The sequence below is a fragment of the Bos indicus genome, chromosome 7 (genome assembly GCF_029378745.1).
Source record: "Bos indicus isolate NIAB-ARS_2022 breed Sahiwal x Tharparkar chromosome 7, NIAB-ARS_B.indTharparkar_mat_pri_1.0, whole genome shotgun sequence".
In the NCBI taxonomy this organism is placed as follows: Eukaryota; Metazoa; Chordata; class Mammalia; order Artiodactyla; family Bovidae; genus Bos; species Bos indicus.
This window is the reverse complement of record NC_091766.1, coordinates 56838416-56865323: the sequence shown is the minus strand read 5'-3', so window position 1 is coordinate 56865323 and position 26908 is coordinate 56838416. Positions and strand designations below refer to the sequence as shown.

At 44.2% G+C, this 26908-nt stretch overlaps 1 protein-coding gene across 4 annotated transcripts in view; it reads right to left on the bottom strand.

The window, feature by feature from the left end:
* Positions 1-26546, bottom strand: part of SH3RF2 (SH3 domain containing ring finger 2) — a 148862-nt gene extending 122316 nt beyond the window's left edge. For 2 of the 4 annotated variants that reach the window (XM_070793744.1, XM_070793743.1), the window contains exons 1-2: positions 26330-26545; positions 24731-25220 (exon numbers count right to left, since the gene is read on the bottom strand). In XM_070793744.1, coding sequence (XP_070649845.1) covers positions 24731-25108 — 378 coding nt within the window. In that variant the 5' untranslated portion in view covers positions 25109-25220; positions 26330-26545. Of the gene's footprint in view, positions 1-24730; positions 25221-26329 lie in introns of all 4 variants that reach the window. The other 2 variants (XM_070793745.1, XM_019963516.2) reach the window with 2 other exon arrangements.
* Between the last annotated feature and the right edge of the window lie 362 nt (positions 26547-26908).

Genomic DNA, 26908 nt, shown 5'->3' with positions numbered 1-26908 from the left:
GCTGGGGAGAGGGTCTGGAGAAAAGGGAACCCTCCCACGCTATTGGTAGGAGTGCCAATTAGTACCGAGAATAGTATGGAGGTTCCTTAAAAAGCTAACAATAGAGTTACCATATGATCCGGCAATCCCATGCTTGGGCACATATTCTGAAAAGACAAAGGCTGTAATTCAAAAAAATATACACATCCCAATGTTCATAGCACAACTATTCACAATAACTAAGAAATGGAAGAACTTAAATATTCATTATCAGATGAATAGATAAAGAAGATGTGATGTGTGTGTGTACACATACATACACACACACACACACACAACAGAATATTACTCACCCCCAAAAAAGAGTGAAAAAATGTCATTTGCAGCATCATGGATGGACTTAGAGATGGTCATCCTAAGCGCAGTAAACCAGACAGAGAAAGACAAATATCATATGATATCTCTTACACATGGAATAAAAAAAAATGACACAGAGGAACTTATTTACAGAACAGAAATAGACTAACAGACATAGAAAACAAATTTTTGGCTACCAAAGGAGAAGAGGGTGGGGGAGGGATAGATGAGGTGTATGAGATTAACAAACACATACAACCACATATACGACAGATCAACAACAAGGTTCTACTGTATAGCACAGAGAAATATATTCAGTATCTCCTCATAACCTATAGTGGAAAAGAATCTGAAAAAGAATATATATATATATATATATATATATATATATACACATTCCATTGTAAAAGGGTTTTCTTTTCTCTACACCCTCTCTAGCACCTGTTATTTGTAGACTTTTTGATGATGGCCATTCTGACCTGTGTGAGGTGATACCTCATTGTTATACATATGGAATCATTTTGCTGTAAACCTGAAAACATTATAAATCAACTATAATTCAATTTAAAAAAAATTAAGAAAAAGAAGAAGTAGCAAAGCAGGATTTTGATGTGCTCAACTGTGGGGTGGTAAAAAGGTTGGATGGAAAGTCAGACAGTTCAGGGAAATAATAAAACATTGGGAGGTACTTGGTATTTTGGTTTGTTTTTGCTTTTAACTGCCATGAATAAATGCCATGCATTTAGTTAATCCTAAATAATACTAAAGATGTGCCCAGGATTTAGGTATATTCTTACTGAGATGTTTGCACAGGCTCTTCTCCTTCTGTGAGCTACCTTTCCTTTATTCCCTAATAATTCTGGCCCTGTAGTGCAGATGGCTGACCCCAGCCTTCTCTCTGTGGCCACAGGACCTAGTCCTGACCAATCAGAGAATTCCTTACATCCCATCCACAGCAATTTCTCACAGGGTCGCATAAGACCCAAGGCAAGCTAATCAGCATCTCTGGTATAGAGTTGTCAAGGAGAATACCCGCAGTTTCTGTAAGAGTAACAGCCTTAAGAATGTTGTAGAGTTTGGCTGCCAGTATCTTTCTCCTGCAAAGAACTTTTCTAAGAGTGAAGAAAGCAGTGGCAGGTAGGGCAGAGACAGAGAGCTATGGAATTCAGATTGCCATGAACCCACAAACCCTGCCACTCCTAAGATCTGTTCTTCAAATCCCCATGAAACAACCCATCCTCTAGTCACTCTCTCCCATTTTTTTTTTTTTTTTTTGGCAAGGAGTTTTGCAAATTGCAGCTGAAAACATCCTCACACATAGAGCTGATAAACTGTGTTGACACAAGGGAAATTTTCTTGGATAAGCTGGTCTAAACAGTAATAATAAAAATTGACATTTCAGGTTGACATCTGGTTTGGCCAACTTTTCATGCTTGATAAGTTGACGGCTTCAATCAGCAACTGCAGTTAAAATGATAAAACCACTGTGGTTCTAAGACAAGACTAAGTAGATGCCCTGACTTTGACTTCTTTACACCAAAATCACAAAGTTCTTTAAACCGTGAATCACCATTATTATTCGTGTATTTTAGGGTCTTGATTCCTTTCATTCCAGAGAATTCTGAAATAGTTTCCTATCTGCACCTAGGATTTTCTGAGTGTTTACTTCATCTGCCTCTGAAAGGTTATCTCTTTCTCTGGCTCCCTCCTTCCCCACAGGGAGAAAGAGGCAGGATGGTCTGGGGAAGAGTCAGTGAGCTTTCCTGAGAAATGAAAAAATTCTAATGACTCAATACGTGCTAATTTCTACTACCAAATTAGGGAAAGACTGTCACAAGTGATAACTAAAGATAACCTCTAAGGATTTTTCCGTACTACACTCTTTTGAATTGACATGAAGCAAAAAAAAAAAAAAAAGGATGGACGCAGATGCAGGAATACAGTGGTTCCTGAAAAATCCTACTGTCTTCAAAAACCATACCAGTGTACCCTCTTCATTTTATCTCCACAGGCAACTTTCCAAGAGTCAAAGCTGGGTAATGCTCACTGTTGGAGGATGTGTTAGCAAAGCTAATTTCAGCATCTGTATAAAATTTTCCATCAGTGGCGTGCTGCTATCAAATATCATGCTACCTGTGAAAGCTCTTTGAGGGACTGCATTTTAACTTCCTGCCTTGTTTTCAATGAAACTGAGAATTGTATTTGTCATCTGCCTTGCCTATTGGACTCTTTTTGATCCCAGTTTTGACCCTACTAATGTATCTTTAAGTGCCAATAGCAATTTTACATGCTGTTAATGTTCTTCCTAGGTAAGAATCTCATCTTCTATTTCAGCAGACTTCCATTGGTAAAAATGCCAGGTTTCCATTTATCAGAACTATTATATCCCCCTTTTTCCCTCTGCAAGAAGAAATCAGACAGCCATGAACATTAGACACAAACAAGGTATGTCAGCCTGCCCACCTTTAAACAAAAGTTCAGGGAAGAAATACTTTAAATACAAGGAAACCAGGGGAACACAGGACTTTAATTTCATCTTAGTTTAGTCAGTATCAGACACAAAGGAGTCTTGCGATTTGGAATCAGGTCTTATTGGTTAAAGTTTCAGGATTATTTCAGTCCAACAGGTATTTACGATGTGCCAGGCAAAGAGCTGGACACGACTGAGTGAGCGCTCATGCACACAGGCACCGAGCAAGGTGGTGTCGGAAAAGAATTTTTTTTCTTTCTGGGGTTGTGGAGCTAGAGTGATGTAACTCTCAGCTGTCTGTTGTCACATTTCTTGTAGTATGTGTTCGTGATTCTTTTGAGTGCCATGTATCTGAACTCCCTTTCTATGTTTAGAAAGTCACCCTCCTTATGAATTTTAGTGCATGGGAGAAACTGCCTCAAAATTACGAAGCTGTAAATGCCAGCTTTATCAGTACCACTTTCCACCAGGGGCCAGGCTCTGTCAGTGACAGAAATCTGACTTGGACTTCAAATTGGGAGTGAGTGACACAAGAAGGCACCCAGGGAAGGCTCATCTGCACTTCTGTGGGAAGGTGGTGGGGATAACACCAAGGTGACCTCCAACTGCCGGAGAAGGAGAAAGGCCATGGTTGGGGCGGGGGAGATTCAGTGTTCAGTGTCTGCAAGGTCCGCCCTGGAAGTCAGCACTTGGTCATTTGAGGTGGTGTTCCTGGCAAAGTGGCCTCAAGTCAGTCTTTGCAGCCTTTCCAGAAATTCTGTGAACTTAGTAATCCTGCCTCTTCTTACTTTTGTTACTACTACCTCTACACCTGGTTGTTGTTTGGTTGCTCAGTCAGGTCCGACTCTTTGTGATCCCATGGACTATAGCCTGCTAGACTCCTCTGTCCATGGGATTTCCCAGGCAAGAATACTGGAGTGGGTTGCCATGCCCTTCTCCAGGGCATCTTCCCGACCCAGGGATAGAACCCTAGTCTTCTGCATTGGCAGGCGGATTCTTTACCACTGAACCACCAGGGAAGTACACTATTACTACTACTACTATTATTATTTGCAATAGATTCTCTTGTTTGCAACTAAGAACCCTGGGGGATGCACCTTCTTCCATCCACATTATCAGATCAGATCAGATCAGATCAGTCGCTCAGTTGTGTCCGACTCTTTGCGACCCCATGAATCGCAGCACGCCAGGCCTCCTGTCCATCACCAACTCCCGGAGTTCACCCAGACCCACGTCCATCGAGTCAGTGATGCCATCCAGTCATCTCATCCTCTGTCGTCCCCTTCTCCTTCTGCCCCCAATCCCTCCCAGCATCAGAGTCTTTTCCAGTGAGTCAACTCTTCACATGAGGTGGCCAAAGTACTGGAGTTTCAGCTTTAGCATCATTCCTTCCAAAGAAATTCCAGGGCTGATCTCCTTCAGAATGGACTGCTTGGATCTCCTTGCAGTCCAAGGGACTCTCAAGAGTCTTCTCCAACACCACAGTTCAAAAGCATCAATTCTTTGGCGCTCAGCCTTCTTCACAGTCCAACTCTCACATCCATACATGACCACAGGAAAAACCATATTATAGAGAATGTTATTTGTAATTGGGGAGAATAATGCCATTATAGGGAAAGAAGTGGAGTTATGATATAGGAGTGATCTGGCAAGACAATCTGGGTCCTTTGAGGTCCTGAGACCAGCTTTCTGAACTTCCCATTTCATGAGTTAACAAACTCCCACTTCTGTTTGAGCTCATTTGAGGTGGGTTTCTGTCACTTGCAAGTAAAAGAGTTCAGCCGAACACAGATGAAAGCAAATGAATATTATGTATCAGGAGGCTCAAAAATATTCATCCCCTTTGAGCCAGTAATCACTTTTCTATTCTTTGGAAATAATTTAAAATGTTTAAAAGACAAAACCAAAATAGTGGTTGCTATTAGGCAAATGGTTGCATAAGAAAGGGCTTTCAGAGAACAATATCCATGAAATTGAGCCCCTTGATGCCAATGCCAGGCTCACCTCTTTCATACCTTTTGTTTCACATAGGAAAGATTTTTCTTTCATTGCCATCCAGTGTTGCTCTATGTCTCTCTGTGTAGTTTGTCCCTTGTTCTTTCCCCCAAGTCTTTAGAAACTGCCTCCTGAGGCTCCAAATTGGTGTAAACTGTAAGACTGTGGAAATGTTTACATGCTTTTCAGCCCAAACTGCAGCTGAGGGCCAGAGGTCTCAAAGTGCCCTTACCAGGCCACGCTGCAAAACACTACACGTGATCTGAATGTGCTCACGTTTCTAAAGGAGTGCTTTATGCTGAAATCTGTTTTGGAGGCCTCCAATCCAAGTCCAGCAAACTCATTACAATGGCCTGGGCAAGAGGCAAGGCAGTTAAAATACAAGGTGCTCAGGCCCAGATTCAGAAAGCCTGGCATTGCTCCTGGTGTCTATTCACAGGTAAACTGTGTAGCCTTGGCTAGTCTTTTCTTCTTGCTAAGCCTCAGACTCCATATTTGTATAGGAAGACACTGTGGCAGGCAGTTTCTTATGATCCTTTTCAGCTCTCAGCACCTGTGCTTTATGATTCCTTACAAGGTGGCATTTTCTTTAAAAAAGAAAGCCTGAGATGAACTTGGGTTAAGAGCGCCTTTTATGTAACACCCAGTCTCAGTCAGGCCTCAGGGAGAGTCATGGGAGAAATTTGTTTGGATGGGTTTCTCCTCTAAAGGAATCTGTCTTTCTGAGTCCTCAGAGTCAAGTCTCCTGAAACAGCGCCTAAGGATGCAAGCCTGATGTGGCCCCAATTCTGCTCCTGGCTGGAGGCGCCCAGGGAGCTGGTCTGAGTTGGCTCTGGACAACCCAGTGATTCACTTTGTTGTTATTGTTCAGTTGCTAAGTTGTGTCCGACTCTTTGCGACCCCATGAACTGCAGCACGCTAGGCTCCCCGTCCTTCATTTAATATAAAGAACAGCCATTTGACACAACATTGTAAATCAACTATACATCAATAAAATTAAATAAAAACAACCATTTGAAAAGACGAAGCTGACTTACTGAGGAGGAAACTGAGGCTCAGAGAGTTTTAGTGACAGCCAGCCAGTGAAAGAGCTAGGATCAGACTCAAATCTTTTGGCTTTAATGCCTGTGCTTTTCCCTCTGCCTGACTGACGTTCTGCCAGTCAACACCACTGACCAAGGACACGTTCAGACAGGGGGACACGGGGCTGATCCCCACCTCTTCTTGGGTTTAATGTGACAGTCACTTCAGTTCAGTCACTCAGTCGTGTCCGACTCTTTGCGACCCCATGAACCACAGCACACCAGGCCTTCCTGTCCATCACCAACTCCAGGAGTTTACCCAAACCCATGTCCATTGATTCGGTGATGCCATCCAACCATCTCATCCTCTGTCGTCCCCTTCTCCTCCTGCCCTCAATCGTTCCCAGCATCAGAATCTTTTCAAAAAAGTCAGATTTTTGCATCAGGTGGCCAAAGTATTGGAGTTGCAGCTTCAACATCAGTCCTTCCAATGAACACCCAGGACTGATCTCCTTTAGGATGGACTGGTTGGATCTCCTTGCAGTTCAAGGGACTCTCAAGAGTCTTCTCTAACACCACAGTTCAAAAGCATCAATTCTTCTGTGCTCAGCTTTCTTTATAGTCCAACTCTCACATCCATACATGACCACTGGAAAAACCATAGCCTTGACTAGATGGACCTTTGTGGACAAAGTAATGTCTCTGCTTTTTAATATGCTGTCTAGGTTGGTCATAACTTTCCTTCCAAGGAGTAAGCATCTTTTAATTTCATGGCTGCAGTCACCATCTGCAGTGATTTTGGAACCCAGAAAAATAGTCAGCCACTGTTGCCACTGTTTCCCCATCCATTTGCCATGAAGTGATGGGACCGGATGCCATGATCTTAGTTTTCTGAATGTTGAGTTTTAAGCCAACTTTTTCCCTCTCCTCTTTCACTTTCATCAACAGGCTCTTTAGTTCTTCACTTTCTGCCATAAGGGTGGTGTCATCTGCATATCTGGGGTGATTGCTATTTCTCCCGGCAATCTTGATTCCAGCTTGTGCTTCATCCAGCCCAGTGTTTCTCATAATGTACTCTACATATAAGTTAAATAAGCAGGGTGACAATATACAGCCTTGACGTACTCCTTTTCCTATTCGGAACCAGTCTGTTGTTCCATGTCCAGGTCTGACTGTTGCTTCCTGACCTGCATATAGGTTTCTCAAGAGGCAGGTCAGGTGGTCTGGTATTCCCATCTCTTTCAGAATTTTTCACAGTTTATTTTGATCCACACAGTCAAAGGCTTTGGCATAGACAATAAAGCAGAAATAGATGTTTTTCTGGAACTCTCTTGCTTTTTCAATGATTCATCAGATGTTGGCAATTTGATCTCTGGTTTCTCTGCCTTTTCTAAAACCAGCTTGAATATCTGGAAGTTCACAGTTCACATATTGCTGAAGCCTGGCTTGGAGAATTTTGAGCATTACTTTACTAGCATGTGAGATGAGTGCAATTGTGCAGTAGTTTGAGCATTCTTTGGCATTGCCTTTCTTTGGGATTGGAATTAAAATTGCCCTTTTCTAGTCCTGTGGCCACTGCTGAGTTGTCCAAGTTTGCTGGCATATTGAGTGCAGCACTTTAACATCATCATCTTCCAGGATTTGAAATAGCTCAGCTGGAATTCCATCACCTCCACTAGCTTTGTTTGTAGTGATGCTTCCTAAGGCCCACTTGACTTCACACTCCAGGATCTCTCGCTCTAGGTGAGTGATCACACCATCGTGATTATCTGGGTCGTGAAGATCTTTTTTGTACAGTTTTTCGGTGTATTCTTGCCACCTCTTCTTAATATCTTCTGTTTCTGTTAGGTCCATACCATTTCTGTCATTTATTGAGCCCATCTTTGCATGAAATGTTCCCTTCATATCTCTAATTTTCTTGAGGAGATTTCTAGTCTTTCCCATTCTATTGTTTTCCTCTATTTCTTTGCACTGATCACTGAGGAAGGCTTTCTTATCGCTCCTTGCTATTCTTTGGAACTCTGCATTCAGATGCTTATATCTTTCCTTTTCTCCATTGCTTTTTACGTCCCTTCTTTTCACAGCTATTTGTAATGCCTCCTCAGACAGCCATTTTGCTTTTTTGAATTTCTTTTTCCTGGGGATGGTCTTGATTCCTGTCTCTTGTACAATGTCATGAAACTCCATCCATAGTTCATCAGGCACTCTGTCAGATCTAGTCCCTTAAATCTTTTTCTCACCTTCACTGTATAGTCATAATGGATTTGATTTAGACCATACAGGAGTTCATGATCTGAGCCACAGTCAGCTCCCAGTCTTGTTTTTGCTGACTGTATAGAGCCTCTCCATCTTTGGCTGAAAAGAATACAATCAATCTGATTTCAGTGTTGACCATCTGGTGATGTCCATGTGTAGAGTCTTCTCTTGTGTTGTTGGAAGAGGGGTTTGGTATGTGACGTAGAGCACCTTAAAGTCACCAGCTATGACTACATCCAGCTTTGTCTCTTGATCTCTGTGAGACCCTAAGCAAATTATTCTTTCTGAGCCTCAGTCTCCCTACCTGTAAAATGGGATGAAGGTAATGGTATCTGCCTCACACAGAAGTTGCAAGAATTAAATGGAAGTGCTTCACATAGTGAGTTTTCAGTGACACATCAAGGGTCCAGTGTGCATGCCCAAATCCATCAAGTTCCACTGTTTCTACTTCCAAGTGTATTCTCAAACCCATCCACTTTTCTCCATCAAACATACCATCTTAGTCCAGATCACACATCCAGAAGACTTGAAATTGATCTTCTATTCAATTGGCAAAAAAGTTCACTTGGGTTTCTCCATAACATCATACAGAAAATCCTAAATGAACTTTTTAGTCAACCCAGTACTTCCATTCTTGTTCCTCAGAAATTCACTTTCCACCCAAGAGCCAAAGTGATATATTAAATTGAAAATCAGGTCAGATGGCATCCCTGCTTTAGTCTTTCTCATTGTATCCAGGATCCAAGTTCCCTTCTTGACCATGGCTTCTTGGTCTCCGTAGACCTTCCCTTGCAACATTTTCTCATGCCTCTCACCTCACTGCTTATCATCCCTTAGCCAAGTGGGTGTTCGGTCAGTTCCCCAAACTCAGCGAGTTCCTTCTGGGATCAGGCTCATGATGTCCCCCATCACTAGAACCCATCCTCGCCTCATCACAGAGCTGCGTTCTTCTCATCACTCAGATCTCGGCACAAATGCCTCCCCTGATCAAGGATCTTCCCTTTCATCCTCTATTTCATATCCTTGTATAGATAAAAGTTAGTTTATACAGCAGACACTTAGCACAATTTGTGATTATCTTGGTTATTTCGTGTGCGTGTAAGTGACACAGTTAGTGCTCTGCCTTTATCTTCTCAGGTCCCATTCCCATTTCTGTGCAATTCAGCTTCACTTCCAATAGCCAGCACCTGCAGTTCTGTTGGAAGACTTGCTTTGAGCTTCTAGAACATACTGTGCCCCTTGGGGTAGCTCTTAACCAATGACTGACAGGTATAGGGGTTTAAACGCCCCAGATCTCTCACCTCTTGGCCACAGTAATTCTAAGGTCTGAGTTTTACACTGTTTCCCACAGTTTTTCCAAAGGGTTAAGCATCAGTAACCCATTGTGGTGAGTGGCTTCAAAACACACCTTAACTAGTCACCTCCCTCTCCTGTATGAGGTCCCCACGCCCTGATCAATGTCCTCACACATCCCGAATGATCTGTGAGCACTCAACTCTCATGTCAGAGTCTGATTCCTGGGGGAACCTAACTAAGACCATGGCTTTTTTGTTCATCGATCCCAGTAGAGCATACATTTTATGTCTATCTTGTTCATGGTTATATCCTGCTGTCTAGTTTTCTGCTGGTACATAGTGAGAACACGCAATATATAATTGTGTAACGAGTACCTGCTAGTGGTATTACTACTGCAATGTAGCATTTTTTCCTTTCATTGAGTTTAGTTTATACCACTAACCTACCTTGCTTCCTTGGTGGCTCAGATGGTAAGGAATCTGCCTGCAAAGCGAGAGACCCAGGTTCGATCCCTGGGTCAGGAAGATCCCCTGCAGAAGGGAATGGCAACCTACTCTAGTATCCTTGCATGGAGAATTCTATGGACAGAGGAGCCTGGACAGCTACAGTCCATGGGGTTACAAAGAGTCGGACACAACTGAGCGACTAACACACATATCTTGCACCCACAAAATGTTACATGTTTCTTCCCAAATGTACAGAATAAAAAATATTTGTCTTCCATAGTGCTTTCAAGAGTAGCATTCCTGTTACAGTATTGATTAGCAAGGTTTATTATGGCTGGAGGCTCTTTACTGGAAGAGATCTCAAGAGACATTCTCTAAGACTGTGTCATTGCTTCCTGAAATTCCAGTGTGGAGATACTTCAGAGATCTTTCATAAGACAGATCTGTTTACTTTTTAGATAGTTTAAGCAAAAGGCAACTGGATTCTGGACCAGGCGCTCCCAGTAGAATAAGATGGACAACTATGCAAAGACAGGGGCAATACTAATACTAAACAATAACAAAAATCGCCAACATGTAGGAATGTAAATTTGTGTAGCTGCTGTGGAGAACAGTGTGGAGGTTCCTCAAGAACCTGAAAATAGAACTACCACAAGCTGCAGCAAGTCCGTTCCTGGGCATACATGTGAAAAACGCCCAAACCTCCCATTTGAAAAGATACATGCACCCCAGTATTCAGAGCAGCACTATTTACACTTGCCAAGATATGGAAGCAACCCAAGTGCTCATCAACAGGTGAATGAATGAAGATGTGCTGTACATATATACAATGGAATATTATTCAGCTAGGAAAAAGAATGAAATTTTGCCACTTGCAACAATGTGCAAGTTGTGTCCAACTCTTTTGCAACCCCATGGACTGTAGCCTGCCAGGCTCCTCTGTCCATGGGATTTCCCAGGCAACAATATTGGAGTGGGTTGCCATTTCTTTCTCCAGGGGAGCTTCCTGAGCCAGGGATTGAACCAGCGCCTCCTGCATCAGCAGGTGGATTCTTCACCACTGAACCACCAGAGAAGCCTTGAAAAGGGAGAAATTTATGCATCTTTTTCTTTAAAACATAAATGCAAATACTTCTGAATCATTTCCATATTCTGTAAAATCTGTGATACAGCGGAATTCAGAGACTCAGAGAATCTGCCTTTTTCTTTAACCATAGTAACTGCTAACATTTAATAAGCACTCGGATACATTTCATGTCACAGGGTGGTTCTCAGCTAAGCCAGGATTAAAAGCTGACTTTCCTGAATTTCAGGCTCTATTTTTCCCCACCTATAATAGACCATTTTGCCTGTCCTGATGACAGGTTTCTGAAAGGAATGGAGCATAAATATTTTGTTCTAACTCTGTTTAAGTTCAAGAAAAGCAGACCAGCTTTGGATCAAAGCCTGACATGTCTCCTGATAACATATCTCCCCCAGGTTGCCCCCCCAGCCCCGCTACTCCCACACACTTGTTGCCTTGACCAGCTTCTGCCTTTCCTCCTCCTTCCTTCCTGGTTTCTGTCGCCCCTGTCTACATCTCCCATGCATCTTTTCTGCCTTTCTCTATCCCTACCTTTCTCTTTTCTCTGACTCCATTTCCTCCTCTCTTGTCTCCCTCTCTATCCCCTCACTTAGACTCATTTCTACTACTTAAACCCTTCAATTTATGACCAAGTGGCATCCAGTTAAGACACAGCATATCATGCACACGGAGCTGGATTGGTTAGAGATTACCTCGTACTCTGGAAGTCTATCAACCACATTAGAATGGTGGTGTTGGTGCCAACAGAAAGTGACCGGCAATGGCAGATGGTGCAGGGCTCCCTGAGGTGCCAAGGGAGCACCATGCTTGTTCTGGACACCCTAACTGATCTTGTTAAGAGCCCAGTCGTTGGATGTAGGCAAACCTGGTTCAAATCCTGCCTCTTCTTTCATCTGTAAAATGAGAAAACATCATGGACTTCCAGAGGTTGTTGGGAGAATTCAAGAAAATCATACTTATTTCACAGTGTCTGGCACACGGTGTGTGCTGCGTGATGGTCATACTTATTAAGGTGCTAATGAGAAATGTCCACCTCCTTTCTGGCTTCTCTCTCTTCTGGTCCCACCCTCCTTGCCCAGGCCATCAGGACGAGCATTCCATGTGATGGAATTTGCCTGATTCTCTAGGTTGTGGGACAGCAAGTAAAACAGAGAAGTTAGAAAACCCAGGACCTGTCTCAACCACAAAGTTCTATGATTGTGAAAAAAAACAAAAACTTAGTTATTCAAAAACTTAAGAAAATAAAAAAGTAAATAGAAACATGCATGCATGCTAAGCACTTCAGTCATGTCCAACTCTTTGTGACTCCATGGGCTGTAGGCAGCCAGGCTCCTCTGTGCCTGGGATTTCCCAGGCAAGAATGCTGGAGTGGGTTGCCATGCCTTCCCCAGGGATCTTCCCAACCAGGGACCGAACTTGTGTCTGTTATGTCTCCTGTATTTGCGGGCGGGTATTTTACCTCTAGTGCCACCTGGGAAGCCCCCAAAAGAAATGTATTTAATAGCAAATTCTTTTCCTTGCTCACACAAAGGGAAGTAAAAGGAGTTGATAGAAAGTGTTCTTTTTGTGAAAATACAGGCTCCTGCATCCTGGGCCCTTTTTATGATCTCTCAAGAAGAAGAAAACACTGTCATCTCCTTCTGTTCTTCAGTCATCCTATTCCTTCTTCCTTCCAGCATGCAACCAAATCTCCTTGGATTTCTCTCATCCACAAAAGTTCACCACTCCGAGGAGAAACTTGAAATCCAGACGATTACCTCTCCTGCTTCTCCAGAGGGCCAGAAAGAGAAGTTTTCTCTTTTGCCCCTCCCTTTCTCTACCATTTTCATATACTGAAGAAAAGCCCCAAATAAGATTTATGGCAGCCCTGCCTTTCTCCTATCCAGGCAGCTCGTTAATGTCACAGCCAAGCACCCTTCCTGAGCACAGCTCTGCAGAGATCTATTCCTGCTTCATGCCCACTGACTCTGCCGCATTGCCTTGGCAACCAATTAAAATACTCCTATGTGTGTGGCGATATCATCCTTAATTGTGCAAAACCAGGGGAACCTGCTCAGAGGAACGCACTTGCCAGTTTTGGTGTTCTCTCTATCTGGCTCCATACTGGTCTGACTTCTTTTTTTCACCTCTGAATCCCCTGCAAGCACTTATGTGCCATTCCTAACACACCTGGCCTTGAGTCAAGAAACACCCTGGTCAACAAGACAGGGGCTGAAAGGGATCCGGGGGATGAGATAGTGGGGATGTCTCCTTTCCTCTTGTCCCGGGCAAAAACACCAGGGCCTTAAAGATGCTGAATCTAACTGCAGTTTCTTGCATTATCACCAACACTACGTATTCAGTACTTCAATATTTATTGAATTCTGGTTGCATTTCAGGCACTCTGCTGGGTACAGAGAAGACAAGACACCTCCTTAACCTCAGGAGCTTACATATGCTGGGAGGCTGGAGGGTAGTCTCGGAGAGCCTGAGGAACCTGCAGCTGACTGGCTTGGGATTTGGGACAGAGGGCTGACTTTCTGGAGGAGCGAAGGGGACACTGAGATGGGAGGATGGGCTGCAGCTGACTATGTGGACCAATTTTCCAGTTAGGCAAGTGGTTCCACACTTGCCTTCTCCAACACTGGCAGGTGGCTGATACCCTTAAACGGGGGTGGTTTGCGTCAGGCACTCTGGGAAATATTTGTCTTCTTTCTCCTTAGCTTCTCAAGGAAGATTAACAGTGAATAATCCAAGCTCTCTCATCAGTTCTCTTGCCTTTCCATGTTGTGAGTGTGAATGGCAGCCAAAAGGCATATTTTTTCAAACCAGCGGTGTGGGGACCATGATGCCAGGGCTCCCCACCCAGTGTACGTGCCTCTCAGTGTATTTTGAGGTTTGCAGTCCTCAGTGTCATGGGTTGCTGTGAATGGTCAAGAATAAGACTAGCTGCAGGGACTTCCCTGGTGGTCCGGTGGCTAAGACTCCACACTCCCAATGCAGGGTCTGGAGTTCAATCCCTGATCAGGGAACTAGACCCCACATACCACATCTAAAGTGTTCACATGCAGCAGCTAAAAACCCCAAGTGCCACAACTAAAACCCAGTGCAGCCAAGTAAAGAAATAAATAAAATTAAAAACAAACAAAGACTAGCTGCATTTAAGTCTTCCCTGGTGGCTCAGTGGTAAAGAATCCGCCTGCCAACGCAAGAGATGAGGGTTTAATCCCTGGGTCAGGAAGATCCCCTGGAGAAGGAAATGGCAACCCACTCCAGTATTCTTGCCTGGAGAATCCCATGGACAGAGGAACCTGGTGGGCTACAGTTCATGGGATTGCAAAGAGTCAGACACAACTAGACAACAAGCTGCATTAAAAAAATAAAATAAAATGCAACCTCAACAACTGCCCTGAACACAAGCACAGGAATGCTCAATTTTGATCTGCACCCGTTTTCTCCCATTGTGTTTTCGTATATGAGCTCTTCTTGAGCACAAACCTCGTATGTGTGAAGTAGACAAAACGGGAACAGTCAACTCAGATTTGTAGAGTTAAATGAGATTCTGTAGATTCTGTAGTAAAGAGTGCTTTACCCAGTGCCTGACACAGTAAGTCTCTGTTTTAACACTTATTATCTGCCTCGTAATTATTACCTTACGTGGCTGCCTCCCCAAAGTCCATGAGCTCTTTAAAGCAGGGTTTCAGCCATTTTGGTGAATTACTCAGTTTTCCTGGGTCTATTCCATGTCTACATGTTAATAAGAATCATATATTATTTGCTTTTGTTCTTCACTAGAGCCTGGCATTGGGTCTTACTCATAAAAGGCATCCTGTATATGCTTGCTGATTGAATGAGGCATAGGAAATAATAATAATGCCTCACAATTATTATCAAGAAGTACTGTGTGTCACGCCCTGTGCTAAGAACTTTACAAGAATTGTCTTGACTTATCCTCCAAATGAAGCCACGATCACAGTTACCCCCATGTCTTCAATGCAGTAAAATAGCAGGCTGACCGCAATAAGCGTGGTAGTGCTTTACAAGTTAACCTACCCAGATGAGTGCGAGCAGACAGCTCACCCTTAGCAGGAGCTTACCTCATCCAGACCCTGTGCTAAGCAGTTTACAGGAACTGCCTCATTGAATCCTCCCAAGAACCCTAGGAGCTAAGATTCCTATTTTCATCTTGTAACAATGATGCTCAGAGTTACTAAATAACTTGACCAGAAGCATACAGCCAGTACACATGAATGAAGAGCCTTGGTTCTGAATCACAGCATTATCTTGTTTGCTTATCTCATTGGAAGTCTAAGGTCAGAAGCAGCAGAAAATTAGAGTATATATTTAAAAAATGATATTAAAAGACTTATTCCTCTTACCCAGAAAGAAGTTAAAAAATATACATGTGAATATCTATTTGTCAATCTATCTACACACACACACACACACACACACACACACGCACACTTACACATACACACCAGGAGGCAATGAGGAGCTATTAATTGGTACAGAGTTTCAGTATGGGATGATGAAAACTTCTGGAGACAGATGGATAGTGGTGCTGGGTGCACAACAATATAAATATACTTAATGCGATGGCCCTACACACACAAAAGGGGCTAAAAATGCCAGTTTTACGCTCTCTATATTATATACATGTGTGACATAGGTTGGTCAGCCTGAGAGGTGTAGGAGCCATGTTCCTACCTGAAATGCTGCTTCCTTCATGGAGGAGGCCAGGCCAGTTTAGTACATAACTTGTTGGCAAATTCTTCTGATGTTTCGTCTTTTCTGCCACTGGGGCTAAGTGTAAATTAACTCACTATGAATATTTTTCCCACCATCAGAGGAGTACATAGCATTTGTGGATTCCGATACAGGAATTTGGTCATATATGGAGACACATTTCCTATCTTCTTAGGGTTAACAATTCATGAGCTAAGTGGTTTTGAACTTGGCCCACTATGTTTTCTGGGCAGTACTGTCTGTCACCCCAAAAGGTATTTAATAAGGTGATTCACCTCCAGAATATTTCATTCACCACGTGGCTTTATGCCTAATATAATACGCTGCTCATTCCTCATAGAGCTTTGTCATGGCTCAATTCAGGAAGAGTTCATTTCCACATTATGAGGGGTTATTATTCCATGACTCCATAAAGTCTACCAAAAACGTGAATGTGTTCATTAATTAATTCAAAAAACATTTGAGGGTTCCTAATCTGGACCAGACTGTAGGTTTGTGCTCCAAGCATGGTACTGAGACCCAGACCCAGACCCAGGACAAGTTGCCTGTTGTGCTGCTGCTTGGATAAAAGATTGGAAAAATGACAGAGATCTAAAGTGAACTCAGCTGCTATTTGAGTCCTGGAGTCTGAGCCCATGAGCATTCCTGCTGTGAGCTTTCAAAGGTGTGAGCTTTCAAGATGGAGCCTGGCACGTAGCAGGCACTTAGAAGCAGTCTGTTGAATGCCCTGGCTTCTGAGCCAGGCATCGGGAACAGTGTGACCCTGGCAGCTGACACAGACCCAAGTTGCAGGAAGCAGCTCATGACGAATAGACTTGTCTTTCCCTGCCCTGTGTTCTGCCCCTTGCTGTGGATGTGCTGGCTAGTGTTCCTGCATGCTGGGGTTGTCAGGTAACCTGACCATTTCAATGAAAAAGAGTGGTCCGTCTGCCAGTGAAGTGGAAACTGCTCTTCAGTTTACCCAGGGAGCTTGGCCGTCTGTTCAGAGCAGAGATATCTTGTTTGGCTGCTCTGAATCCATCAGGTAGATACAACCCATAGGCCACGTGATTACATGGAAGTAGACACAGAGAGACTTAATTACAGAGTAATTGACATGTGCCTTCCTAGTGGTGGTTTTGAAGCAGATAACCAGTCACGCCAACTCCTCTCCATCTCTTTCTCCCTCTCTTCCAACTTTCATTCTGTTCAAGATATCCCATCTTTCCTAGCACCCACGTGCCCAGACTAGACCCTGCCTTTTCATTCTCTGACCGTGTCCTTCCTACCATTAAAATGCCCATATTTTTAAAGGAAGTTTCTTTTTTTAGACAAACTTCATTTCCCTTAAACTGAACCACCTCCTCATCTGACATTTTCATAAACCAGTATCTTTTGAGTCTAAGACTTCTTTGTCTTAATCACTTTATTGGGTTATATATATATATATATATACACACCAAAAATGTACTCTTTTTAAGTGTACGATTTGATGAATTTAGACAAACCTATATAACACCACATAAAACATTTGCATTACCCAAAAAGCACTATAGTTTGCCATTTCTGGAATTTTATATAAATGGAATCAGACAATATGTACTCTTCAGTAAGACAGTCCTTTTTTCATATCTTAACATTTCTAAAATTGGATGTATCTTACAGTGAACATCTAATATAGTAGTGCTTTTTTTATTCCCTTTAGGGCTATAACTAAATAATGTATCTTATAATAGATAATGTCTTTAAATTAGGGATATGTATGTATATATTTATACACATATGCTTAATACACGTATCTAATTAGTTGGTTTTACCATCAGACAGTAAGCACTGGGAAGGTAGAATCTTTACTTTGTTGGGTAGATTCCCACAGTACCTATGGCTGACTACTGACAGAAGCTAAGGGACTTCGTTGGTGGTCCAGCAGTTAAGATTCTGTACTTCCAGTGCAAGGGATGTGGGTTTGATCCCTGGTGGGTAAACTAAGACCCCATATGATGTGTGGCATGACCAAAAAATAAAATGATAGAAGCTAAATAAATACTGCAGAAACTGGTGGTAGCAAGTTTCAAACAGTTTTCCAAAAATATCTTCTAACGACAAAAACTTGCCTACAACTCTTCTTGGAATGCATCAGTAGTCTCTAATTATAATAGGGATTCTCTTTGAGGGCTCAGCTATCTCTGCATTAATATGAGACAACATTTCCCAAAATTTGTTCTGTGGACAATTCATATAACTCAGGGCACTAATAAAAGTCTTAGGGTTACCACTGTCACAGGAATTTGGGAAATGTTTCTTATCATTGTCTGCTCTTTGGAGATTCACCATTCTTTAGTACTAAAAGTACGAAAAAGTCCTGCAGCAAAGAAAAAAGGTTTAACTCTGTTTCAACCTCAGGTTTCTTTGACTCTGGAGCTTTATGGAACCTCCATTAATGACTTACATAATACAGTTTGTCAAAGACAGGTCTAACACATAAGTATAGATTTGAAAATGAGAAAGAGGAACTTCCCTGGTGGTCCAGTGGTTGAGAATCTGCCTTCCAATGCAGGGGACACAGGTTTGATCCTTGGTCCAGGAACTAAAATCCTATATGCCACAGGGCAACTAAGCCTGAGCACCACAGCTACTGAGCCTAGGTGTTCTAGAGCCCATGCTCGATAGCACAAAAAAACCCCTGCATGATGCAACTTAGAGAAATCCTACGTGCCCAGTGAAGAGCCTGCACACCTCAACAAAGTCCCAGAAGGCAAAATAAAATAAAAAAAATAAATTAAATTAAATAAATGAAAAAGGGGGAAGATATTGAGATTGAAGAGAACCATATGTGAGCTGGTCCCTGCTCAGCCAAAAGCTATGCAGTGGCGTCTGGAATGAGATAGGTGGGGATGCTCTTTGCGTGTCAAGGGCTGAACAAGCACTTTCCCTTGTTCCATAATCTCTTCATAGTATGAAGGGACACATGGGCAGACAACCTTTCCTAAGAGGCATCGAAACAACATGAAATATGCACTGACTAATCCCTTAGGTGACACGCCCCAGTGCACATGATGGATAATTGAGGTTGAGTAAGGAGAACCTTCTGCCCCAGCCATCTGCTTGGGCCATCTCCACCAGGGGATGCGCTGCTGTTTGTCTACTGGCCAGATACCTCTAACTGATGAGAAAACTGAAGCAGTTAATAGAATAGTTTGCTAAAACAGAGAGAAGCCCACCCGCAGGAATTACCCTGATTGCTTAAATGATGGCAAAATCCTTCTCCAAAATAGCGTTGACCCAATACACACAGACATGAAGGGACATCAGAGCAGGCCAGGTGAAAATCAGGTAGAGACTCAAAGAAATGTACAAGAGCTTCCTTTCATTTTTAAAAATATTATTTTAAACATTGGCATACAATGAAATTGACTTTTTCCCCTCTTGGCATATATTCATATGAATGTTAACACATACATAGATTCATTTAACTTTCATCACAAACAGGATGCAGGATAGTCCCTTCATCCCATAAAACTCCCTCATGCTATCCTTTATAAATCCTCTCCCAACCCATAACCCCTGGTCACCACTGAAAACCACACTTTTTCATCACTGTAGTTCTGTCCCTTTGCTTTTGGGTTACACCACTTGGAATGTGGGATCTTAGTTCTCCAACCAGGGATCAAACCCATGCCACCTGCATTAGGAGCATGGAGTCTTAACGACTGGACCACCAGGGAAGTCCCTAGTTTTGTCTTGTCAGGAACCCCTTTTTCTTTTGTTATCCCCTTTGCTTAATTTTTGAACAGAGGTCTCTGTATGTTTATGTGTGGGTACAAAGAGCTCCAAATCCAAAGCTCCAAACTTTGTCCTCTACTGTTGCTGTTTTGTTACTTAACATTTACCATAGTATACTAAGCATTTTACATACATCATCTCTTGTAACCTTATGACATATGTATACCATTAATATCACCATTGCACAAATATGGAAACTGGGGATCAGAGAGGTTAAGTGATTTGCCTGAGGCCTCACAGCTCAAAAGTAATTGAATACCAGCACAAACTCAGCTCTATTTGACCACAGTCCTTAAACAGTAATCAGTGAAATGGGGAGGACTGTAATGAAGAGGGTGGTATATCGACAGAGGGTAGGGGTCAAGTCAGTTTGGAGCCATATGGTTTTGTCAAAGGTTTGCAAAGGTGGGGGGAGCCGGAGAACTATCTGGGTCTCCTGACTTCTCAAACTTGGCTCCTCCACGTGCCACATCCAGGCCTCGCTGACCCAGTGCCATCTGCCTGCTATCTTCAAGGGCTTGGGATGGTTTTAACTGCCTTGCAAATTTAGCAGAGATGACCATGTGTGTCGCGGCACTGCTGCAGGACACAGCAGCTGAGACCCAGGAAAGGGCCTGGATGCCCTTTGGTTTCTCCCCAGCCTCAGTTCCCCCCTGTGCCTTCTGACCTCATTTTTCATCTCAACTGCTTGCCACACCAGCTGAAGAAGTTTCTAGGACACAACCACCTGGTCTGTGTGCTGGAGGTGGCAGGTGTGTTCTTGCTGAGGTAGGGCAAGCAAGATAGGAATGTGTGTGGTTGGCATGATGTTTAACAAAGAAGCGAGAGAGTCTGGCCCTGCAAGACCCAGGACGGCGACATTTGTGTTGGGGATTGAAAGATGCAGGGGAAAGGAAAGACAGATGCTAATGAGGCATTGGCAATGCTGGGAAGCTGGACCAGGTTGTTGCTCCATGTATGGTGTTTTGCTGAGCTCACCATTTGGGGAAGAGAAGCTGGCGAGTATTGTTTCTCCTAGAATCCATTCCTAGCTCCTAAAGGGTCTTGGAAATGAACTGCCAAGCCAGCTCATGCTGGGAGGAATCACACACGTGAATTATGGCCTCACATCCTTTGGAGACACACATACCAACCAAAAATCAGGGTACCAAGGACCATCTCTGGGGGACACTCGATTAACAAGAGAGATGGTGCATAATTTAGCGTGGAAAGTCTTGAGTTGCTTTAATAACAATAGCAATACCAGCTAAAATTTATTGAGCACATAATATGAACCAGTCACGGTGCTACGAGCTAAGTGACATGAACTGTCTCATTTATTTCTCCCCAACAACCCTCAGAACAGAGAAGGCAATGGCAACCCACTCCAGTACTCTTGCCTGGAAAATCCCATGGATGGAGGAGCCTTGTAGGCTACAGTCCATGGGGTCGAGAAGAGTCGGACACGACTGAGCGACTTCCCTTTCACTTTTCACTTTCATGCATTGGAGAAGGAAATGGCAACCCACTCCAGTGTTCTTGCCTGGAGAATCCCAGGGACGGGGGAGCCTGGTGGGCTGCTGTCTATGGGGTCGCACAGAGTCGGACACGACTGAAGCGACTTAGCAGCAGCAACAACCCTCAGAGGTAGGTACTGCTATTATCTCCAGGTTTCAGAAGGGGAATTGGAGGCTGGCCCTGAGGTTCATCCAAAGTATGCAACTGTCGAGAGGCAGAATCAGAATCTGAATTCTGGCTTTTTCAAAGTCTAACTTTGCAAGTTTTTAGCTTCACTGCTTTCCTGCCTGTTCTAAATCAGAAATACTATTAAAGGGTAGTGGAGGAAGGAGGAAGAGCGATCAGCAATTTAGAAGCCCATAATCTTCTCGAAGACTTGCAAAGTTCCTTTGGCTCGGCCACAATATGGGAAGGAATAAGAACCAATGACATCAGCACTGACATGGGTCCTCCAGGAGTCTGTTGGTCTTACGTGTTGGCTTGAAATAATTGCCTGCTATAGAAACCTAAAGCCATTTCTCAAGCTTTCTTTTTACACAACTGGCTTGGGAGGGTTTTAGACAGGTAGGCACAATGGACTATTTTTTTTTTCTCTCTTGAGTTGGCACTATGAAGTGTGGCTCTTGGTTCCACCCTGGCACACTGGCTAGCACAGAACGTACCAGACCTCTCTGAGCCAACAGAAAGATCTCGATGAGCTTGTTTTTTAGATGACGCAAGGTGAGCAGAACAGACTTTGGACTTAAAAAGCTCCTGAACACGAAATTAAATTAACTCTTTGAGAATGCCACCTTAACACTGAGTCCTCTGGAAGAGGTATTTTGCAAAATGGTACCCAGTGACAACAGGTTGTTTATACCCTATTAGTAGAGTACTTTACACTTAGTATTATACTGGCCTGGACTCCTTGTAGACTCAAGTTCAATAATAACACCTATTACACTCTCCTGCAAGGACTATCACTCCTGCTGTGTTTTGTAGAATGTCTCATGCACAACAGGGCACAATAAACAGTCAATAATAATGTTTACTACGATAACAGATCTTCCAAATGCCTTTCATCTAAGGATCTCAAAGTGCCTTGAAAACACTCATTAGTTAAGCCTCACCATGGCTCTCCACTCTTATAATACATTTTCCCATTTTACAGAATTTTAAATTGAGACCCAGCAAGCTGAAGTGGCTTGCCCACAGTCATATAGTCAGCTTAAATGAATGATAATGATGATGCTTTGCATTTACCCAGCATAGGTTTTCTAAGGTGATATGAGTATGTTGTAAAGATAATGTTTACACTATCCTGGAGGAAGAGGGGTAGTAAATATTAAGAGTTGACTGGGTTGGGTAAACTGAGGCCAAGAGGGCAAGTAGCTTGATGAGGGTTTGACTGAGGATGTAAGGCCACACTTCTGCCTCTCAGAACAGTGTGTAGACTCTCAGATCATCTGCAATTGTCTGAACCCAGGGATGCACCATTGCTTTCACACTTCAGGAGAGGCAGCTACAACTGGGGGGAGTAAAACAGGATGCAGAATTATAGCTGTATTTACATCCAGGAATAGTTTGTTCACATCCCCACTGAGAGAGTCAAAAGGGATGAGATGAGCCACACGGAGAAAGGTGGGCTCAGGAAAGGGAGGAAATGGGTGAGGGTGTGGAGTGGCCCCCGGCTCTGCCCTCTCACAGAGCATCTTCACTAAACCAGGTGCTGCTGGAAAGCAGGTACCCTCAATGGCTTGGTTTGTTTTAGCCTCATGGCAGGACTCGGTCCAGTGCAGCTCGGAGGATGGGCACAACCCCGTCACCGGCCCCTTGGTCTGAAGTGATGGGTCCTTGGGAAAGACTTCCAGGGACACGCAGGATCTTACTGGCTGTCTCTTATTCCTATAAGAGAATAAGAGCTCTAGTTCCTATAGCTCCCCATGCCAGGAGGGACCTGGGAATTCGCTGTGGTTCAAAAAGTAGGTAGCTGTGGCTCCATCTGTTGCTACCTTTTCTTAGCAACATAGCCACATCAAAAAGAAGAAAGCATGAACAAAAATATGCGAAGTTGATAGGGGACTTGCCTCCTCCCAGTCTCCCAGCACTCTCTGAGTGATGGATGATACTCCGCCCTGCGGGGAGGCAAGTCAGACTTTGCAGGGTGAGGGAGGAGAGAGGTTGCTGGGTCTCAGGAATTCAAAGGGAGATCTGCTGACCCGAGGTTCAGCCTGATGCTCTGTAAACACAGCCTGCCTGGGAAAGCTTGCGCCCCTACCCCTCCTCTTCCAAGCCTGTGGATTCTGATTGATGACTAGACCTGGGGCTAATAAGGAGCCTTAAAGGAGGGCACCAAGCCCTTTTGTGGAATGTGTTCTCACACACAGGCACAATGGCAGTAAAAAGTCTGCTGTGAAGAAATCACACTGAAGCCTGGTTTCTTCCTGCTCTCCTTTTGGAAAGTTTCCACACTACCCTGCTGCATGGGTGGCTTAAGGGTGCAGGGAGCCCAAGGAGTAATAGGCTGTTGAGAAGAATATTTTAGAAACTTGTCCTGAATGCACACCCAAGCCTATTCTCCTTGGAAGGAGTCCGGGGAAGACCCTCCCTCCCTCTGCTACTCTTTCACAGCAGGGAGTCATGGTTAAAGTCGTGGTTAGCTGCCAGGGTTAAAGCTTGCTTTACGTGGCACTTCACAGAATTTCTGAGTATGCCAACCACCCAGGCCATGGCGTGCCATGCCCACTTGGACACACTGACTCTGGGGGTGACAGCCAATAATCCTCCTGTAGCCACAGGACCATGATCTTCTCTCAAGTTATCCCCTTCCCCAGCTTCTCAGAATGAGGCTCACAGTCAGATCATATAAAGTCTCAAGGATGTGCCCACAAGGCTGGACAGGACGATTCACGTTGTCCAAACACAAACGCATTACTGGGTGATCTCTTGCGGCTCGCCTGAGGCGCTTCATTTTTCATGGCAGGCTCTGATGTGCATTTTCTGTATGCTTTATTCATTTTGTAAAATAAGACACATCTTCGGGGCTCCTGTACATGTCAGTTGTACTTCACAGCCCAGCCTTTCCTGTCAGTCACTCCACCCACATATATGCTTCCTTCTCGATCGAACTTTATGTGTCCAGTGTCTTGATAACTTTGAGTGATTGTGAATGAGCATTGTCATCATGGCACTTTATGACTGGGAGTGGAAAGAGGGACTTGGGTAAAATGCAAACAAAACCTGACATTTAGTAACTTCTCTGAGATCACAAAAGCGACAAGCAGTTGGATTTGTTTTTCTTTTTCTCATCCTCTGTGCATTTCCCATGCCCTGGTACCAAGAATATAATCAAAAGATTTCCCGGGTGGTCCAGTGGTTAGGAATCCACCTGCCAATTCAGGGGACACGGGTTCGATCCCTGGTCATGGAAGATCCCACATGCCAGTAGTAACTAAGCTGTGCACCACAACTACCGAGCCAGGCTCTATAGCTCCCGCTTCCAAACAAGAGAAGCCACTGCAATGAGAAGCCTCCGCACCACAAGGAAGACCCAGTGCAGTCAAAAACAAACACATAAATAAATAAACAATCAAGAAGGCTTTCCATGTTCCACCACCTTCTGGACTACAAGCAGGGAGGACCTGGGTAGCTTTAAGAATTTTAAGAGTTCCTGATTGGACTGGATAGGCTCAGGGTTCCACTGAGTCTCAGTACGACAATCACCACCCACAGAAACTTATCCTCAGGGAATCCTCGGCAGCGGCTCTTTGAAACACAGCTAAAAGAAGAGAAGCCCCAACTGCTGGCGCACACAAACCAAACCTCCAAGGAAACACGAAGGAACAGAGATCTTTCTTACCCCATCCATGTGGATTCTGACGTTAGGCACCAGTCGGAAAGGACTGCACTGCGGACCTCTGGGGTGAGTCCTGCTCCTCCTGCCGTCCTGTGGGGTCAGCACCCCGAGCCGGCGGAAGGACCCCCCTCTCCCGGAGCTCTGTCCGGCCCGCACGCCGTCCAGAAGGCGCACGAGCAGCAGGTTGGCCGGCAGCGCCTCGATGCTGCAGAACACCAGGGTCCTGCACTCGGGGCACCGCAGCTCCTTGTGGGCCTTGAAAATCCTCTGGAGACATGGCTTGCAGAAGGTGTGCTGGCAAGGGAGAACTTTGGCGGTGACATCGAGCTTTTCAAGGCACACGGGGCACTCCAGAAGATCAAGTAACGTCACGTCATCCATTTTATTTTAAAACTCCAGTCCTGACCTGGAGGGGCAGAGTCCACATGGTCGGGTCAGCTGAGCCAGTGGGGCAGAGACGGGGCTTCTTGAGAGCGTCAGGATGCCCGCTTGTCTGAAGGAGAAAGGAAGAGGGAAAAAACCGTGACTGCTTTCAGAGGTATATCCCACCTACAGGAGGCAGAGCCTCATAAGGCGGTTCGCAGGGACTTTGTTTCCGCACCCAAGTTTCAGATGACTCATTCTGATTCAGTGCTAGCAGGTAGAGACCTCGACTCCTGCCTGCTGGAGGATGCGAGGGAGCAGCCAATACAGCTTCTGACTGCTTGCCGGACTAACTTACTCATTGCCTCTCCGTGAGCAAGGCGGGAGAAGGGAGACAGAACTGACCCAGGGCTCCAAGGATGAAGCCTTCCAGCAGTCCGTCTGGATCTCAAATGAAAGGCCCCTCAGGATGTAATTTCTCTGAAGCTATTTTCTCTCTTTCCCTTCTTTAAGTGTATCTGTTATCTGCATCACGCTGATAACAAGCTGTTTACATAAGTGTATGGGAATCTCCCGTAGTTGTAGAATTCTGTCCTTCACAGTACATCTTCCCCCTTTATTTTGTTCTAGCAATGTACAATTTCTACGAGAACCTAATTTTCAAAAATTGTTTTGCCTCAACTCCAGGCTGTGGAGCTTGAAAGTTTTTTTCTTTCTTTTCGTACCTCTTTTTTTTTTTTTGGCCTTCTTACCTTGATTATCTTAGCCTCAGAGACACTATCCCTCCCACACGATAAAGTTGCACAGCCTGTTTTGTTACTTTGACAACTTCTCAGTTTCAACTGAAGCAGATAGGAATTTGGGATTGTGGTCACAGCCTGCAAGAACCAAGATGGGGCAGTACATACAGGTGTGTGTGTGTGTGTGTGTGTGTGTGTGTGTGTGTGTGTGTACCTGTGTGTGTGTATATTCTGAAAATTACCCTTGTTCCAGAAACAGTTTCCTTGTGGATGTCTGAGAAGTCCCCCCCCCCTCCTTAAGGAAAGTGGCTTGGGAACAGGTCCCGATCCCTCTCAGCTCCAGGGCTTAGGGGAACCTGTAGCGGGAGGGTTGGCACGAGCCGGTGGCCCCACTGGTGGAGTCACGCAGACAGGACAAGCCAGGCTGGGAGAAGGCGCCCAGCCTCCTGAGACAGCTCCAAAGATGTCAGCACGCGGAGGTGTGCGGGGGGCCACTAACCTTGAGCTTGCCACCCGGGACTGAGTTCAGCTCGGCACTGTCCTCGATGCTCCGCCAGGCTCCCTCCACCGGCTTCCGTTTCTCCTGGAGCTGCTGCTGCCGCCGCTTTGAAAACTTTAACTCGAGTCTTAACTCTTTTCAGGGATCGCCTTACCCAGCCCAGTTAACGCTTTCACCGCCGTTCTGTCCTGTGCACTCTCACACTCTGCTACCGATCCTTCCTTTGTGGGAGTCGATTTCAGGGAAAAGATTACAAGGGGGCAAAATACAAGTCAATTTCCTCTAAGGTTAAGTATTTACAAAGTTTATATTTCCCCTTCCTCATTTTCTGTCCTTTCCCGGAAATTGAAACACACTCAAGTTATGAACATGCCAAGGTGATTGTGTTTATTTCAAACCTTTATGAGGATTTCCTGAAAAGTTCAAACGTATTAAGGTAGCTGTGAACACAAAGATAAACCGGTCACCTAAAAAGTACTACTCTATAAAATCAGCCAGTCCTTTAACTGTGAGATTTGAGACGGACTTGAGTGATCTATTTGCTCAATCTTATGAAATTAAAAACAAAACAAAACAAAG